Source organism: Haliotis rufescens, unplaced genomic scaffold (assembly GCF_023055435.1).
Source record: "Haliotis rufescens isolate VD_foot unplaced genomic scaffold, xgHalRufe1.0.p SCAF_8, whole genome shotgun sequence".
Taxonomy (NCBI): domain Eukaryota; kingdom Metazoa; phylum Mollusca; class Gastropoda; order Lepetellida; family Haliotidae; genus Haliotis; species Haliotis rufescens.
This window is the reverse complement of record NW_025964372.1, coordinates 26,742,141-26,761,711: the sequence shown is the minus strand read 5'-3', so window position 1 is coordinate 26,761,711 and position 19,571 is coordinate 26,742,141. Positions and strand designations below refer to the sequence as shown.

The following is a 19,571-nucleotide window of genomic DNA, read 5'->3' as shown; positions in this document are numbered from 1 at the left end:
TGTGTGTGTGGTGTGTGTCTGTGTGTGTGGTGTGTTTGTATGTGGTGTGTGTGTGGTGTGTTTGTGTGGTGTGTTTGTATGTGGTGTGCGTGTGTGTGCGTGTGTGCGTGCGTGTGCGTGTGTCTGTCTGTGTGTGTGTGGTGTGTGTGTGTGTGGTGTGTTTGTGTGTGTGTGTGTACGTGTGTGTGTGTGTGTGTGTGTGTGTGTGTGTGTGTGTGTGTGTGTGTGTGTTACCAGTATTAACATGTATCAAGAGTGTAACAACTCACATCAATGCTGATAATGTGAGTAATGACTATAGCTGCAACTCCCATCTGTATCCCTGTCTGTTTACGTCATTGTTGGTCTAGTTAATTGAAGTGCGTTCAGTTTACCTTGTTGCCAGGTGAGAATGTTGATTGATTCACATGATTGTTATAGCCTGTCGAAGAGTTATTTGCGGACTTCTAACCGATTAAAGCTGACCTGAGTGACTGCGTGTATTTGGTGTGATGCATGATGCATTCTACCCAACAAATGGAAGTCATTAACTCCATATAACGTATAAAGGCTTGTGTTATAGCTGCGGTAAGCCAATCCAATAAACTTGGTATCACGATCTGATAATGTTTTTGTTTGTTTATTGTAACGCCACACTCAACAATATTCCAGCTATATGACGACGGTCTGTAAATAATCGAGTCGGAACCAGACTATCCAGTGACTGACATCATGAGAATCGGTCTACGCAATTGGGATACGATGACATCAACCAAGTCAGCGATCCTGACCACCCGATCCCGTTAGTCGTCCCGTATATTACGACCCAAAGTGATTGCGGGACTCAGACGTTTACCACTTCGGTGAAACCCACGAGCACGGGTATGGTGCTGACAAACCTAGAAACATAATCGGGGAGAACCGGGATTCGAAACCACAATCATAGGTTTCTGGCGTGCACAAGGGACACAACTCTGCACAGCCAATTGCGACCCAATGCCCCCGATGTTTTTAAAAGCACTGTTGGTTAGGTGAAATGAAGTAAATCGGAAATTTCAAGGTAAGTCGAAGGGAGGTCGCTTCTCATATTGATATTTTTGGATTTCTCAGTCAATTTTTAATAAAATTTTATTGAGGGTCTGCGGATCTGTAAACCAAGTAAAGTTAAAACTATTAGTCTTTCAATTTTAATATACACAACATACTTTAACACCAACAACCCTTAATGGGTGTACTTTAAACACTTATTGTATATCAATTGAATTCTTCATGTGGGGCCGTTATAATGGCAAGATAACATTGACCAAGAAAGAAAAACACGTCAATCAAATATCCACGGTGGTGATATTGACATGTGGGGAAAAGAGTTAATGGTTCGACAATATTCCTTTGATATTCATAGTGTGTTATCCCAAGTAAGAGAGAACGTCAACAGTCGATTTGTATTTACCTTGACCGAAGTCACAGGCTACATATAATACTACTCAATATAAAATACTACATAAAAGAAGTTAAGGATAACCGATTCTTTCATATTACAATAGGTCAACCGTCATGACATGATGAATTAACTACAGTATAGAAATAATCGGGTGGTCCTTAATTTCTTTTGCGTGGCATATTACGGTTGACCTCTGGCGACGTAAAACATGTTCGCAGAAGTACATCAAATTGTTTTGGTCAGTATCTGTTGACCATGTTGCCCGAGCGACGACGCCAAACACGCAACGCGATCAAAGGGGAATCACACGGCTAACTTGACAGAGACAGCCATGTGACAATGCAGCCGGCTTTTATATAGAAGTCATTGTCGGTCCGCCACATGGGATCGAAATGCAAACACCGACAGGTTAATACATACGTTGGTTTAATGTTGTGGTCATATATATACCGATAATAACTTCCATTATTTTATCCCGAGGTTCAATACAAGAACAATGTCGGGTGAGCATGAGTGAGTGAGTGTTGTTTAACGCCGCACATTTTTTCGACCTGTTAACAATCGAGCCTGGACCAGACAAACGGGTGACTGAAAGCATGAGCAACGATCCACAAAATCTGTCCACGAATATCTCAAAGAGCGTCATGGGCTCTTGGTTAAAGCAGTTTGATCAAGGTAAAAACATTCAAGACCTCAGTAAAGCTTTCAAAACGATTTAGGGTAGGCGTGTGAAAGACCTCTACAAATTTGTCGCATCAGTGACAAGCGTGATTTCCGATGCAATTCCCCAGCGTGACTTGTACCATATGTTGGGTGTTCGAGTGAATTACTGACAAGCCTTTGCATGTGTTTGTGACGATTGCCACCGGCAGGGGTTCGATGATCGGATGTCCCATGTGTTTCATCTTACCATGTCGGTGCGGATCTGCTGTCAACCACATGCTTTGCATGACCGTGATCTTTGACTAAATCCTTGTGCATCATGAAATGCTTTAAGAAAGTAGTATATTTCTTTAAATGTTCGGACTATGACCCAGGCCCTTATTTAAGTATACTGAGTCAAATTAAAAACTTCACATTTTTAAAAGTAATCCCATATATGATATACAACGGACAAATGCATCAGAGAAGGTAATTTTTAATCATTAATGTCCAAAGAAGGATGTTAATTAACGGTGGTAACCATTATTTGTTCCAAGCACCTACGGTATTCGGTAATAACATCAACAGTTTAAATCATAAGTCCCAAGCACGAGAATCTGATGGCACACAAGTTCAGTAGCGTGTATGGCCACCATGTGCGTTGACAACTGCCAGGCAACGCCTCCGCATGGACCTTGTGATGCTTGTGAACACATGATTGGGAAGACGACGCCATTGTTGCTGCAAAATGGTGCCAAGATCTTGCAAATTATGTGGTTGGTTCTGGAGAGTGCGCAGACTTCTGCCAAGAGCATCCCAGACGTGTTCGATGGGATTGATGTCGGGAGACCTTGACGGCCAGTCCATGACGTTGACTCCCGCATTCTGAAGGAAATTCCTTGTCAAAATAGCTGTGTGGGGTCTGGCATTGTCGTGTTGGAAGATCAAACCGGGTCCATGTGCTGCCATAAAAGGCAGAAGTTCTGGTGCCAGTACCTGGTCGCGGTAAGCAGCAGCGTTGAGGTTGCCACGGATGACAAGAAGCCTGGAACGTGCATTGCCACAGAAAGCACCCCACACCATGACACTTCCGCCTCGAAATCTGTCAACTTCCTGTACACAACACTGGGCGTAACGTTCATGACGGCGCCTCCACACCCTCGCCCTACCATCACCAAATCGAAGATTTAATCAGGATTCATCACTGAAGACGACTTGATTCCAATTCCTCTGAGTCCATCGTAAGTGTCGCTGTGCCCACCATTGGCGTTGACGTCTGTGTAATTGAGTCAGAATCGGCCCGCAGTATGGCCGTCGTGCTTGAAGGTGAGCAGTTCTCAGACGGTTTCCAACAGTTTGCGCACTCAGTCTACCCCTATACAGTTCATTTCTGGTTGATGTAGCCGTCACAAATCGGTTACGGTGGTGACATAAGACAATCTGACGATCCTCTGCATGTGACGTCACACGTGGTCGACCTGGCCGAGGGCGATCAGCGGTGGTACCCGTTTGCTGTAGACGCGTCTGTAAATCATAAACAGTCCGTCGACTACAACCCATCGTCCTTGCGACTTCAGCTACGCACGTTCCCGTCTGCAACATGCCGATGGCACGTTCACGTTGCACATTTGAAAGGCGTGGCATGACAAATGGCTGTAAAGACTTTTGTTTTCTTGTGTTTTTCTTTTTTTGTTAATGACTGCTAACAAGTATGGCTGATACCACAAGTATACCACGTGCGGTATTATGGCCACGTGACCATTTGCACGTGAAAAACCACTTTTGCCACTATAGTGCTGTGCACATGATTTTGATCGATTCACCTGCACAAAAACGGGTGTTATCTGAAGACAATACGTGGTAATTACTGTTTAAATACACAACAAGGGCCCACAATGATAACTGGTCAAAATGTTAAAATTTTAGGATTGTGAAGTTTTTAATTTGGTTCAGTATATTATATCTGAAGCAGTTTGTGGAATCACTATCTGTATAAGTCCGACTAAATATTGTCGATACGGGTATGTAGCCACAACACAACGCATTTTAGCGAGTAAAGTAAGTCAGTGAGTGTTTGTTTGGGTTTTTAACAACGCAATATTCCAGCTATATGACAGCGATCTGTAAATAATCGAGTCTGGACCAGATGTACATGTTCCCTACCTCTGCGTGTAAATGAACATTGTATTGATATTAAACCGCCATGTTACCTTTAAGCCCATTATACATATTCCTTTTTGTTAACGTCGTAACTATTGGCGACCATTTGCGAGCACAAAGACATCCCATTTGGAACAGAAATAACGTTGGGTGATTAATTCTTCCTCGCGTCTTAAAGAAACCTGTACGCGATTGTCATGACTTAAAACCCCGTGCACTCGTCTCAGTTATATATTGGCTCCGGTGTATGAAGTGATCGTTTATACCAACACGACAATCATTCGACGAGCCACTGGTAAGCCAGAATAAGGTGAGTTGTGACGTGACAATTAACCCCGTTGGACTATGTATGACGTCAGCCCACTGGCGCGTACCATTGTGTAGATAGGGGTAGCGGGTGGTCCGCGATAAGTGGTACGATGGATACGTGCGGTTCAGCTTACAATGAGTTCTAGTGACGAGTTTAATAGTGAGTGAGTGAGTTTGGTTTTACGCCGCTTTTAGCAAAATTCCAGCAATGTCACGTCGGGGGACACCAGACATGGGCTTCACACGTTGTACCAATGTCGGGAATCGAACCCGTGTCTTCGGTGTGACGAGCGAACGTCACTACTACACCACTAGGCTACCCAACCACCCGGAGAGTTCAACAGCGTAGTAGTAAGTGCTGATGTGAGGTACTCGATGACTGTGAAAACGGTGGCAGCAAACCTGCATATACATAACAACAATTGAGAAGTATTGCGACAATTGGAATTCATTTGCTGTGAAAATGGAACACTTTTTTTTACCCCGAGAGCAATAATGAATAGTGTCGTCTCATTCATCAAATGATTGTGAAGGTCGAGTGAGTGAGTGAGTGAGTGAGTATGGTTTTACGCCGCTTTTAGCAATATTCCAGCAATATCACGGCGGGGGACACCAGAAATGGGCTTCACACATTGTACCCATGTCGGGAATCGAACCCGGGTCTTCGGCGTGACGAGCGAACGCTTTAACCACAAGGCTACCCGACCGCCCTTGTGAAGGTTGAGACCTTAACGTAGTGATAGTAGACTCAATGACATACTCAAAAATGAATCCCTGTGAATGTATGATTTGGTCATGCTTAGCCAGCCTTGACATGCATATCTGTTTGAAAGTAACTTCCATCAAACGACTTTTAGAGAATTCTGGTATCGACTTGTCACATCGACCTCTCAAAGGCCTTATGAGCAACACGTGTGTCCACGGGAGCGTAGTCAATTTCATCGTCATGACCTGCACGTGCAAACATGCGTCCACCCTCTCTCCCTGAAACAAACCAAATATGTTTGCCCAAAATTCTGTGCACCGCCTACTTGTCTCAAACGCGTTTTATTAGTTGGTTCAACTTCTCCGTGATTCCCAGTAATTAGACTAACGCTTTGTCTCTAAAAATATATAATTTTAACAGAAACAAACAACTCTATTTAATTTGAAAAAGGAGCCCCAGTGAGATGGGAAATTCTAGACTTGCTTCATTTAGGGCTTTTGCGTTACAGTTAGGGTTGGGTGTGAGGGAAATAATAAGGTCCAGGGACTGTGAGAAAGGCAAGTGACAAATATGTGTCCACTTTAATCCTTTCCCCGTGAAACAATAGACTGATCCAACCGTCGACACCTATTTCACACTACGCGTGGACAAATGAAGGTGCACGTGCAGCACGCAATTGGGTTATGCAATACTTCGTGGGAGGTTTTCCGCGACGTAATTCACGAGGTAACGATAACACGGTGGCTTCAAATACGGGGTGACATTGCTGTGTTGCCAAGATCTTTCATGTCGTTGATACGATTATAATTTCCGACCAAAAAATGTTTCTGATCAATTCCAGACTTTAAAAATGGTAAGGTTAACATGATTTTTTTTTTTTTTTAAATTAACCGCATTTTTGTGTTCATGGTGTTGTTTTCAAACAGCGAATGAAAGAAGACAATCAGATAATTAAAATAAGGGATAATATTTAATTCCAATAAGGAAAGTGTTTAAAGAACATTCCATGAACTTGAACCGTAATAGTATTGTACATAGTGTAACATGCCGTAAAGCAAATTAAGTAACGGAAAGATAACTCTAATTGAAGAGGGGCGGTCGGGTGGCCTAGTGGTTAAATCCTTCGCTTGTCACGCCGAAGACCCGGGTTCGATTCCCGACATGAGTACAATGTGTGAAGCCCATTTCTGGTGTCCCCCGTCGTGATAGTGCTGGACTATTGCTAAAGGTGCATGGCTTAAAAAACTCACTAACTGCAAGATTCGGTTGTCATATCATATAATTGCATGTAGGTTGGCTATACGATTTCATCATTACAACCAAGGGATGAGCTGAAAAGGGGTTTGACGTCACGTCAAAGATTATTGCACTTATATAGTGTGTGGCTGCTTGTACTAGTCCGGATTAATGCCGATTTTATAGCGCTAGTCCACTGAGATACAATGCCGCAGTTTTACATGAATACCCCACTCAGGCACAGTATACTTACTCCGAGCCGATTAGTCCTTGTTTAGCCCCTTAAAGCCGAGTACCAGGCAGGGTAAGAACAAGTACTATCTTTTAAGGTCTTTTGGTATGACGCGGCCGGGGATCGAACGCCGGGCGGACTCTCTACCACTAGACCACGGAGGCGGTCTTACAAACAAGAACCCCCGTAGGATTAGAATAGCTCCCCAGCAAACGATGCTGATCGGAAGAAGCGACCAAATGGATCGGGAGGTCAGACTCGGTGAGGTTGTTCATGGCGTGTCCCGATTATGTTTCTAGGTTTGTCAGCACCATACCCGTGCTCGTGGGTTTCACCGAAGTGGTAAACGTCTGAGACCTCCATCACTTCGGGCTTTCCTCCCACATTAAGCTGACACGCCGCGATATGACTGGAATACTGTTAAAAGCGGCGTTAAACCCAACTCACTCACTCACTCATGGCGTGTCATCGTACCCCGACGGCGCGGATCGTTCTTCACAATATCAATCACTGGATTGTCTGGTCCAGACTCGATCATTTATAGACCGACGTCATTTAGCTGGAATATTGCTGAGTTCGGCGTTCGACAACAAATAAACGGGAATAGATATGGAAGGCTGGTATTTCGGTGTAAGCGGCGTAAAACCATACTCACTCACTCACTCACCCACTCTAGCTGAACACTAAAATCTAAAAGGCGGAAAAGTAGGAATGTTTCAATTCGAACCGGGAAAAATGCATTGACCCGCTAGCTTTAAAATGACCCGCACGACAATGAGAAACATTTCTTTTCCTTTTCGTTTGGCCTCATGTTTTTCACCAGAATCCGAGACATTACCGTTCATGTTCATACGATAGTGATTCTCACCTGACGTGAATTAAGGAACAATTCGCCTATGCTTTCACTGACAAAAACACATTTCTGAGCAAACGGTTCTATAACATTAACGCATGATTTGAAACGGAATTAGATCTGGTGTTTTGCGGTAGTCGATAATAGTTACAGCATTCGATAAATAATTCAGCTAAACTCGATGTGACAATCACTCCCATCATCTATTTCTTGCGGGAACTACACACGGGAAATCTGCATTTCAAATTCACAAAATACATTCAGTTGTTCGCACCTAACATTGTAACATTTGAAACCTTCATTGCGCTTGCGAAAAGTTAATTTTATCGATACTTTCTTCCCCGAAAACTGCTTAGTGACAGAACGAAGGATATTGTAATGAGCAAATCAGAATCGATCTTTTCCGAACGTATGATTTACTTCTTGTTGCTGTATATCAATCTACACTAATCGATATTTCTACTAGGAAGTACACTGATCACAGATCGATATCTAGCAGGGGGGATTAAGGTTAATGCCTCAACAAACAAAAAATACGCTGGTTTACACTGAGTAATGGCATGCTAGACTCAAATATACTTATCTCTCACGCGAAGACATCGTTACTTCAAGAGAGTGAATATGGTTTTGCCCGACATTAGCAATATTGCAACAATATCACGGCGGGGAACACAAGTATTGGGCTTCACACATTGGGGAATCGAACCCGGGTCATTGACGAGTTAACGCTTTAACCACTAGGCTACCCCACATCTACCTCTAATCTTCAAGAATATATGAGGGAAGAATTAAACAGTGGGTGAGTGAGTGAGTCTGGTTTCACGCCGCTTTATACTATATCCCAGTTATACCACAGCGTGGTAGTTTGATGTGGGAGGAAAGCGCGAAGTGATGCAGGTCTCAGACGTTTACCACTTAAGGTGAAACCCACGGGTTTGGTCCTGACAAACATAGAAACATAATCCGGCGTGCCCAAGGGACGCGACTCTGTACAGCGAATTGCGGCGCCTAAGACGAGTTGGCCGTCCCTGCCCCTTTAAAGGGAAGGGTTGAACATGACGTCATCTTTTTTAGAGGTATCCTTGTATCTTTGTGTTTCAGTGGTATCCCCGTCTTTTGTCATTTTTTTTATGGCGAGCGAGACTTTGGTTCTTGTTTAACACCACACACAGCACTATTCCAGTAATCTGACGGCGGTCTGTAAATAATCGAGTCTGTACCGGGTGATTGATATTGTGAACACCGATCCATGCTCTGGGATACGAGGACACGCTATCAACCAAGTCACCGAGAACCCACCCCTACCCCCGATCCATTAGGACGCCTCTTACGACCAGCTGGGGACCAATTCTAACCCGGAAGACCTACGGAGTGCGAGACGGCCATTGCCATCACCGAAACATTGCAGAAACTGGAGACGAACCTTAAACTCTGAACCCAGCCCACCCGACAAAATGCCAGTCCCCTACCGAGCCCCACCCTCAGACCTGTGGGGATGTCGGAATAGAAGGTCAAAGCAAAGTATGCTGGCCGTAACAGCTGACCAAATGGGTCGGGTGGTCAAGCTCGGTGACTCCCGACGGCATAGATCGCTGCTCATAATATCTGTTACTGGATTGGATGGATTGTTCAGTGCGATGAAACAACGAACAGCCTAACCCTCCCTTCTCACGACCAGCATTGGTTACAGTGGACCAATCTTATCCCGGAATCCCCATAGGGTTTGAAACAACAAATAAAATCAATATGTTTCTGTCAAGTTCCGCTTCATGATATACCTCACAATTATACCATTATACCTCAGAAAAACATGTACATGAAAGTTGCTATCACCGAAGCCCCACCCCACCCCCCACCCGGGTTGTCTTTTCCAGACTCGACTATGTACAGAACACCGTCATATAGCGGGAATATTGCTGAGTGCGCCCTTAAACAACAGACAAACAATCAAATCTATCGCTGACAAAGGTAACTGTTACAATATTTGCTCAAGTGCGATTTTCATTTGTTCCAAGACCAGTGGATCCGTTTGTATTCCAGTTATCATTCTTAACTCCCTGGGAAGTATACAACCCACGCTACCTACGGGCGCTTTTATGATTTTACATCCACCTCACATACCGGGTACCCGTTCCCTGCTGGGTGAACAGGGGTACATTAAAACTAAGTCACTTGCCCGGAGTGACACCACAAGTTTTGACACTAGAGTTTCGGGTGTATGGGCGTCTGTGTTGACCCGAGCGAGAGAGAGAGTGGTGCGTTTTTCAGACAGATTATTGGCACGGCGCCATGCTTGTTTCGGCTCACTGGAGGAACACATGTGTATGAATGAATCACGGTGTCTGTGACATGGTGCAATACATGTCCCGGGTGTGACAGGAATCTCATGCGTGACCAACGCGTGTTATTCCGGGACAAATGGTGACGAATGACAGGAATCTGTGTGGGGTAGGCGCTGACGTCAGGCGCTATACTACAGCAGGTTAAAGATCGTCAAGAGATATACATGTACTTCTATTACTAGCTCCAATGTGTTGCCCTGCTTGAAAGAACGGTTCACATTTATACTGATATATATATATATACTAGATAAAAAAGGTGGTGTCATGAATATTGTGGGGATACTTTTTTAAGGAACACTGAGCACGCAGTGTCACAAAAATATCCCTAAAATATGTATGATCCCTCGTTTTGTTTCTTCAGTGTATATAGACCTATGAAGATCCGGGTAGAATAGGTCTTCAGCAACCAATTCTTGCCGCTAAAAATGGCGACTATGCTTGCCGTCAAAGGCGACTATGCTTGTCGTAAGAAGCGACTAACGGGAGCGAGTGGTCAAGCTCGCTGACGTGATTGATACATGTCATCGTATTCCAATTGCGTGGATTGATGCTGATGAATCACTGGATTATGTGGTCCAGACCGCCGTCATACAGCTGGAATATTGCTGTGCGGCGTGAAAAGCGCTAAAATTGGTCATTTTTTCTTTAATATTTATATAAAAGTTAAATATGGTTATAGTCTTTATTGTGTTATATTTAGGTATTCAGTCAGCCGCACATGTGAAGGTCGCAGCTATCTAGAAAATTGTTTTACATCCTTGGAGCATGGTCAGTATTATCTATCTGTACGTGTCTCAGCCTCTATCGCAATGACCGCTTAGCACACGTTTGCTGACCAATACGCCCAAATTGTATCAATATTTTCGGACCGCTCATCAAGTATTATTCAACTTATGTGGACATCACTTTGTCAAACTTCTTAGGCAAGCCTTAATCCTTATTCTCGGCGCACGAACTCAAATTTTATTATCGAGCAGATAATTGAACATGCAGTAAATTCGTGGCCATTCAAGGTGTCTAGAGTATATATGCTGGCTAGCCCCGGGGGTACCTCACTGTCGAGAAATCCCCAATAAAGGAGCTGGCCATTGACACTTTGTTTGGTTTCTTTGGAGGTAAGTTATGTTCACTTCACTATTTCTCTAAATTTATAATTTAAATTGTTTTATAATTTGTATCGTATATGGAGCAAGGTTATCAGCTGTAAATGTATTTAATCTTGTTATTGACCATGTACAAGGGCAAATATATTAAGTGGATTGTATCTGTTTAAAGGACTTATCTGTCAAGTCTATGTGCGTTAGGTTTAGACAAAACTATCATTTAAGTATTAACTCCACGGCATAGACTATATTGAATATCAAACATGTTCCGAGTTAAAAAATATTCGTGTAGTCGGAAATAAGGTTGTTAACAATCGGGTGTCGTGGTAGCAAGCTGTGTATTTTATCTGCATATTGATATTTTAGTGTTATTCAGTTATATTGTATATGTGAAAACGTTGCGTAAATGCAGACGAACTACCTCACTTCGATCAGACTCTTTACATCACACGAGGTATGTACATTATCTTTTAATGTAAAGAGTATATGATGAACCATACATTGCATGTATTACTTGTTCATCAACAGAATCCAGACTGCTTTAAATAATTGTTTATAAGAGTTATTTGATGGAACTAGCCTGCCAGAAAACGTTAATTTCTACAGCTAATATATAATTATTAATATATATAATAAATATGTATTTACATCCCACATATTTATGCTAATAGCACAACTAAGCCAGAGCTAAGAGCAGTAATAATATTCATGTAATCATTCAGTTAAAACTGTTAACGATGTACAAATAAGATAGGTAACTCTCATGTACTTAAATAGGTCTGAGCACAATGCATTTGTAACACAGCTTCCGCAAACATGTCTACATTACGAGCAATGCCTAAAATGTACATGTATCCATATATTATACCATTCAGTTAAGTGAATGGACATATTGTTAATGGGCCCGTTACCTCAGAGTATGTGGATGCTATCAGATATGGTTTGCTGGCGAGGGTAGTTTAGATAAATTAGTGATATGGCCCTCTGATCCAGAGCTCTTCAAGTATAACATACATGTATGCCGGCATCAAAAATGAATGATCTATGCTCAGAAGTTACAGCCAACGCATGCTGTTATATATATTTAAATCCGCGTACATTTGATACCGATATTTTGTTTAACGAAGTTTATACGTAAAAAAGATATACCGTATGGCAATGCCATTTAGAAAGGCGTAATCATTATTAGGGGTGGCTGAACATAAGTGTCACAAAAGCTTATGTAAGCTTTGTTCATAGGTATCTTTGTAAACTGACTTTAATATTGTTATTTGTAATTGGTTATTTAATCACTTAGCTCGTGATACATTTGTATATCCTGAAACGTACACTCTTGTATGTAACCATTGTTTAATATCACACACTATTATGATAACTGCTTCTTTTATGGAAACTGTAAATGTTCTACATGACTACTTTATATGTAAAAATATTTCTTATTTTAAATGTGAATTGAGACTGTCGAGAAATCCCCAATAAAGGAGCTTGCAATAGACACTTTTGTTGGTTTCTTTGAGTGAGTGAGTGAGTGAGTGAGTGTGTCGGGTTTAACGCCGCTTTTAACAGTATTCCAGTTATATCACGGCGGGTCAGCTTAATGTGGGAGGAAAGCCCGAAGTGATGCAGGTCTCAGACGTTTACCACTTCGGTGAAATCCACGAGCACGGGTATGGTGTATAGTATAGTATATATTACGTGCGAAGCCTTTCTCTGTAAACGTAGCTCGGTTGAAGGGGATCGAGATCACACAAAAAGACACGACCAAAGCGTGAGTGAGAGTATGTTGTTTAACGCCGCAGGCAACTATTACGGAAGCCTCAAAGTGATCGTATCTGGCAAGCCAGTCATTGAAATAAACAACGATCGTCTTCACCTGGGAAGAACCCGACCACCCGATCCCCTTTTTGACGTTTCTCACAACATGAAAGATTCTCACCTGGAATCCAACAAGTGCTGAAGGCGATTTTCCTCACCTTCTTAATGAACGTCTACGACTGAATGTTACATCATGCCGCAGTAAGCATGATTCCAGCAATATCACGGGCTTTTGGAGGCCGCCCTGATGGATCTGGTGTTAAACACTCACTCACTCACTCACTCTTTACCAAATACTTCAAATACTTCATCAAGTTACTTATCCTATAGGGGCGGTCGGGTGGCCTAGTGGTTAAAGCGTTCGCTCGTCACGCCGAAGACCCGGGTTCGATTCCCGACATGGGTACAATGTGTGAAGCCCATTTCTGGGGTCCCCCGCCGTGATGTTGCTGGAATATTGCTAAAAGCAGCGTAAAACCACACTCACTCACTCACTCACTCACTTATCCTATAGTGAGAGAAACTAACTGTGTTCTATCATAAGTACTTTACTCAAAAGTCGTTTTACCTGAATATTAGCTATAGGCTACAAGTGTGTTTATAAAAGAAAAAATCTTTTATATTTATATTTCAATTTGTTTAGGTGGGAACAAAATCAATATCAATTAATATGCGGATTAGCAATTCCTGCAGTTAACAAGTAGGGCGGTCGGGTAGCCTAGTGGTTAAAGCGTTCGCTCGTCTCGGCCGAGACCCGGGTTCGATTCCCCGCATGGGTACAATGTGCGAAGCAGATTTCTGGTGTCCCCGGCTGTGATATTGCCGTGTAAAACAAAACTCACTCACTCAGTCAATTAACCAGTTATATTAAAACGTGTAATTATTTCATAAGGGGTATGTACCAGTTTTAAAGGGAAACAAATAAATCATAATAATCATTACTTTTCACATAATAAACGATATAATATTCAATAATAATTTTAATTTTTGAATATAATATGTACTCCAGCTACATGATATAAGCTTCTTCGTGACTGCGAGGTATAGTTTGCCATGACGAACGGCCAATCTGAGTGACAAGGTTTTCCGGGACTTATTAACCTTTAAGCTTAAGATTACATTAAACGCTTTCAAGGAAGGGACCGCGAAATTACTTTGAAGGAGGAAACTTGATGCGATCAGGTCAGTGTTTGAGATAGCGCGGTCTTAGTGTTGTGGTAACAGCACGTAGTGAAAGCCGTTAGTCGATTCCAGTACACGTAGATAGCGGAACATGGGCTGACGGTGGGTCTTGACACAGGTTAGGGGGTGGGGTTGGGGGGAGAAGGGGGACAAATGGGGTATAAGTCCTTGTAAGTCCAAGTAACGGGGGAAAGGCCAGGATAAGCTACAAAATGTTTCTCGTCATCGTGAATATGGAAATTACATATGAAAAATACAAAATTTATTTGGTTTTGTCTAGTCAAAAAATGATCTAACATAAGCTCAATAAATGAAGATGTATCTTTCCGTGTCTGAAAGACCGTCACGAAAGCATATTCTGTCAAGTTGAAAAAAATGAAACGAGATAACCTCTTGGTGAAAAACACAACTTTTGTCTTTTTTTTTAAAATAGTTTCGTTGTGCTTGTAAATACCCCGTTGAATTAAACCTATCCTGCGGTTTGTAAAAGAAAGTTGTCTTTACGTCGCATGCAGGTAAACATACAAGTGAAAAAGACAACAACAAAAACAGAAGTAAGCGACACATTGATTTTTGTTTGTTTGTTTGTTTGTTTGTTGTTTAACGCCGCACTCAGCAATATTCCACCAGCTATACGACGGCGGTCTGTAAAAAATCGAGTCTGGACCAGACAGTCCAGTGATTGACATCATGAGCATCTATCTGCGCAATTGGGATACGATGACATGCATCAACTAAATCAGCGAGCCTGACCACCCGATCCCGTTAGTCGCCTCTTACGACAAGCATGGGTTGCTGAAGACCTATTCTGCCCGAGATCTTCATGGGTCTGAGGGACGTGATTATAAATAACTGCATTAAGAGGTCACACAAGATTGTGGTATCTAACGTATTTTTCCTCTAACGCCTCATTTCTGACCCCTTTTTCTTCTTCAATTACTTTTAGCATGTCAAGTATGACTGGATGGATGTTCCGCGGCGTGGTCGATAGCCCAACCCTGTATGGAGCTTCCATTATTTATTACCTTACAAGCTTACACGGAGAGAGAGCGTGTCGAGGAGCTGCTGGCATATCTGACGATAGTATTAGCATTTGTAAGGTGGATGTCATCCATGACAGGTTCGGCCATCTTGTTTTTTCTCGAAGCGGGAGATAACAGAGGGAGGCTGCGACATATCCGAAGTTTTGAGATATTCGAGTTATACGAACATGAGAGCACATGAACCATCCACCCCACATCACCTCTTGAAACCAACCCATCGGGACCCGTGTCAGACTACGCCTCAAGCAAAATGTTGCCTCAAGAAAATCTTGTTCGTAACATCAACCACGGGTTTGTCTTGTCCAGGCTCGATTATTTACAGGCTAAATTGAACCGGGGCATTAAACTCGATGTCTTGGTTGACAGCGTGTCATTGCAACCAAACTACATGAGTAAGTGAGTGAGTTAAAATTTGACGTCGCATTAGCTTTATTTCAGCCATATAGCGACGAGAACAATTTGATAAATACATAAGTGAGTATGTTATAAATTTTAATACATATTTGTCAAACATATTAAGGCATAACAATATTATAGACTACATAAGACCTTAATTTTATTAACAATTGTATCTGGTCCAGATCAATTGTTTGTTGTTTAATGCCGCACTCAGACATATTACAGCTATATGACGGCGGTCTGTAAATAATCGAGTCTAGACCAGATAATCCAGTGATTAATATTAATGAGCATCGATCCACGCAATTGGGATCGATGACATGCATCAACCAAGTCAGCGAGCCTGACCACCCGATCCCGTTAGTCGCCTCTTACGACAAGCATAGTCGCCTTTTACGGCAAGCATGGGTTGCTGAAGACCTATTCTACCCCGGATCTTCACGGGTCCTCAGACAAGAGAGTTACCTATCTTATTTGTATATCGCTAACAGTTTAACTAAATGATTACATGAATATTATCAACCACGTCAGCGAGCCTGACCATCCGATCCCGTAAGTCACCTCGTAGAAAACTGGGATTTTGTCGGGTAGGCTGGATTCAGAGTTCAAGGTTCATCTTCAGTTCCAGGTTAGAATTGGTCCCCGGCAACATATGCTGGTCAAAAGAGGCGACCTAATGGATTGGGTGGTCAGGCTTGATGACTTGGACGATTGCGGGTCATTGTGCCTCGACGGCGTGGACGTTGCTCATGACATCACTCACTCGTTTGTCTGGTCCAGTCTCGATTATTTACAGCCCGCTGTCATATAGCTGGAATATTGCTGAGTGCAGCGTAAAACAATTTGTATTACAAACTAAATATTAAAACATATATTTATTCGCATATTTATACGCTGCTTTACACATACGGGTATTTTTATTTTACGGCGTGTCGGCTTGAACAGAGAGGGAAGCGCAAAGAAGAAGTACAAATGTATATAACTTTAATGATGCGAGGTGAGGTGAAATGGGGTTTAATGTCGCATTCAAAATGAGTTCACGTAGCGACGTGCTTGCACGCGTGTGTGTGTGGCTGCTTGTACTAGTTCGGGCTAATGCCGGGATTTAATCGAGCTAGCCCACTGAACACCCCTTTAAGACACGTTATACTGACATCGAGCAGGCTATTCCTTGGTGTAACTCCTAATTCCAAGCGCCAGGCAGGGTAACAACAAGAACCATCTTGCGGAGATCGAACCCCCAACCTTCTCCTCTCCGGGTAGACGCTCTCTCCACTTTAGACAAAGGAGGCGGACATAACTTCAATGAACCCACCAAGGATGGTGATGGTGATGAACGGATGGTTTGGGAATCATCCCCGAGGAAATTCCTTGATCCATTCAAGAAATAAATTAAGTATTATACTTGAATCAGTTTTCTACACATAATTATATGATTCAGTAACCTACGGTTATAACGAACTCAAAGGGACCACTAATTTTAGTTCGTAATAACCGTAGTTCGTTATAAGCATATATACAGCATATTTACATCAAATGGCCGGGACTAAAAAATAAGTTTGTTATATCCGTCAGTTATAAGCGTGTTCGTTATAAACGTAGTTTACTGTTTATATGACGATACATTCGTGAGGTGACCATGTCTGTCTACAATGCTCGGAAACACATTCTTCTTCAGCATGTTACAGATGACTTGATAGCATGTATTCGAAAACTGGACGTTTTCAGAGTCGTACAGACTCGCACTGTAACTAAACGCTAAACGTTAAACACGGTGAAACAAGTGTCAAAGTACAGCTCACTGTATTTCAAGTTTAATCCGATTAGACGCAACCGTGGATGTTAAGTGGATTAGCGGCCAGCTTTTGAAATAGATACATTTTGTTGTTAAAATAAGTTTTTATACAACGTTGAATTGTTATTCTGTCGTAGGCATGTGATGGGCGGTGTCCCTAACATCCTGTTCAGGATAGTGTATGTATTTTCAGAACAATTCATTGACAGCAAGTTTAGTTTTCCTTATTATAATCTGATATACGATTGCCAGCTTGATGATTGTAGCATATAATACTATATACTATATCATACTATTTTATTAAGATACTCATTAAAATATACTGTCAATACTAAATGTATATGATCAGGTGAACAACTTCGGATGTATCGAATTGATTTTAAAGACGCCTTGGTATTTGTATATATGTTCCGGTAAACAACTTCGGATGTATCGAATTGATTTTAAAGACGCCTTGGTATTTGTATATATGTTCCGGTAAACAACTTCGGATGTATCGAATTGATTTTAAAGACGCCCTGGAATCTGTATATATGATCGGGTGAATTAACAACTTCGGATGTATCGAATTGATTTAAAAGACGCCTTTGTATCTATATATATGATCAGGTAAATAAACAACTTCGGATGTATCGAATTGATTTTAAAGACGCTCTGGTATCTATTGACTCCAAATATCGTAGTTTGTTCACCGTGTGCAAAAATATGTGTACCCGATAAAGAGTTTTATCTAATTCTATTATTTCAATACATTTTAGTATTTGTCTTGATGTAAGAATGAGCTAAAACACTACATATACAACATTGATGTAAACATTTACACTGTATGTAAGCCATGTTTTTGTATTAGGCCTGAAAACATTTTAATGTGTACGCGATGGATATGTATATTGACACAAGCCGCGGTCAGATTTCACAGCAAATTGATGCCAATATACCCGTGGGAGTCGAGTAAACATGAAGATCTCAACATTGGGTAAATACACACACCGAGGTCCATAACAGTCTTTTGTTGCGAGCGTAGATGCTGTTGTGAAAGACAGCGAGCCTTATCGATCAAGCACCATCGATTACATAGACGAGGCGGGTATATTGCACCTGGACAGCCTGGAGATCGAATAGGTGTTTTGATAAATGATATATCATCAACTTACCTCCTGGACTTGGCTTGTCTTCAGGTGCTACCTTCGACATGTTGTAAACGTATTAGTATATTCCACTGTATCAAACTGGCTCACACAACGACATTTTCACCTGAATAACAACATGCTTCGTTGTCAAAGACGCTTCTCGGAGAATCACCGCGTTGAGGTCACGTCCTGACCCATCAGATTTGAATAGCGCGTGGTCATGCTTTCGCGGAAAGCGATGACGTATGGGTCTCATTAATATTCATGAACAGTTAACGGAATTCAATGGACACGATCTTCACGCTTCAGTGGGTTATCAGTTTCACTCAATGCACAGGTGGAGAATTCGTGGAACTGAATGAAAAGCTCTATATTACTTAGATCATAGAGGTATTATTGGCCTCTCATATTAACTTAACGTTTTTGAGTCAGTGCTCAGCCGTTGTTTGTTTGTGTTTGTTTATCGCCGCATACAGCAATATTACAGCTATATGACCGCGGTCTGTCAATAATGGAGTTCCGGTGAACTGTTCATGCATGTTTCTATACAACATCGTTAAAGATTTATTTGGTAGGTGATTGCGTGCATGGCATTCACCGCCGTCGTATAGCTTGAATATTTCGGCGTCAAACAACAAACAAACAAAACATACCGTTCAGAACGTCATAGTCAGTAAACGCACAGTTAGGTCACGATGTCCTGTTGGGTGTGATTGGGTCTAGCCTGAACAGTCAAACCAGTGGTTGATAACATGAGTACTCACCACCGCTGTAAGGGTAGGATAACACACTAAATCACCCAGGGCAGTCACAATAGTGTGAGGATATACCGAATAGTGCATTTCTGAGACTCGTGTGATATATTAGTTCTAGATATATATATGCAACAACACAAGGCATGGGGCTAGCCTTGCTCCAAGGCTGTACTGAAAGAAACGTCCATGGATGTATATTAATTCTATCCTCCTAATAGGCAAGTCTAGATATGTGGACAGTACAAGCTGACTCCAGTCATTGCAAGAGACAACTTGTTCTTTTTGTTTACATAATCTAGAAATTATTTATTTAAACTAATAATTATTGCCTTACAGACTTGTGCAAGTCTAGCCTGTGGCCAGGACACTGTGACATGCAATCAAATCAAGCGGTCGGGCTCGACCACCATGAAGCAAGTCGCCGCTAATACAAGCATAGCTTGCTGGGG

At 42.0% G+C, this 19,571-nt stretch overlaps 1 protein-coding gene across 2 annotated transcripts in view; it reads right to left on the bottom strand.

Annotated features, from left to right (window-relative positions):
• Positions 1–18,567, bottom strand: part of LOC124143461 (choline transporter-like protein 4) — a 61,205-nt gene extending 42,638 nt beyond the window's left edge. Inside the window, exon 1 of one of the 2 annotated variants that reach the window (XM_046512441.2) lies at positions 18,392–18,567. In XM_046512441.2, the coding sequence (XP_046368397.2) occupies positions 18,392–18,431 (40 nt within the window). In that variant the 5' untranslated portion in view covers positions 18,432–18,567. The remainder of the gene's footprint in view (positions 1–18,391) is intronic. The other variant, XM_046512443.2, reaches the window with a different exon arrangement.
• Between the last annotated feature and the right edge of the window lie 1,004 nt (positions 18,568–19,571).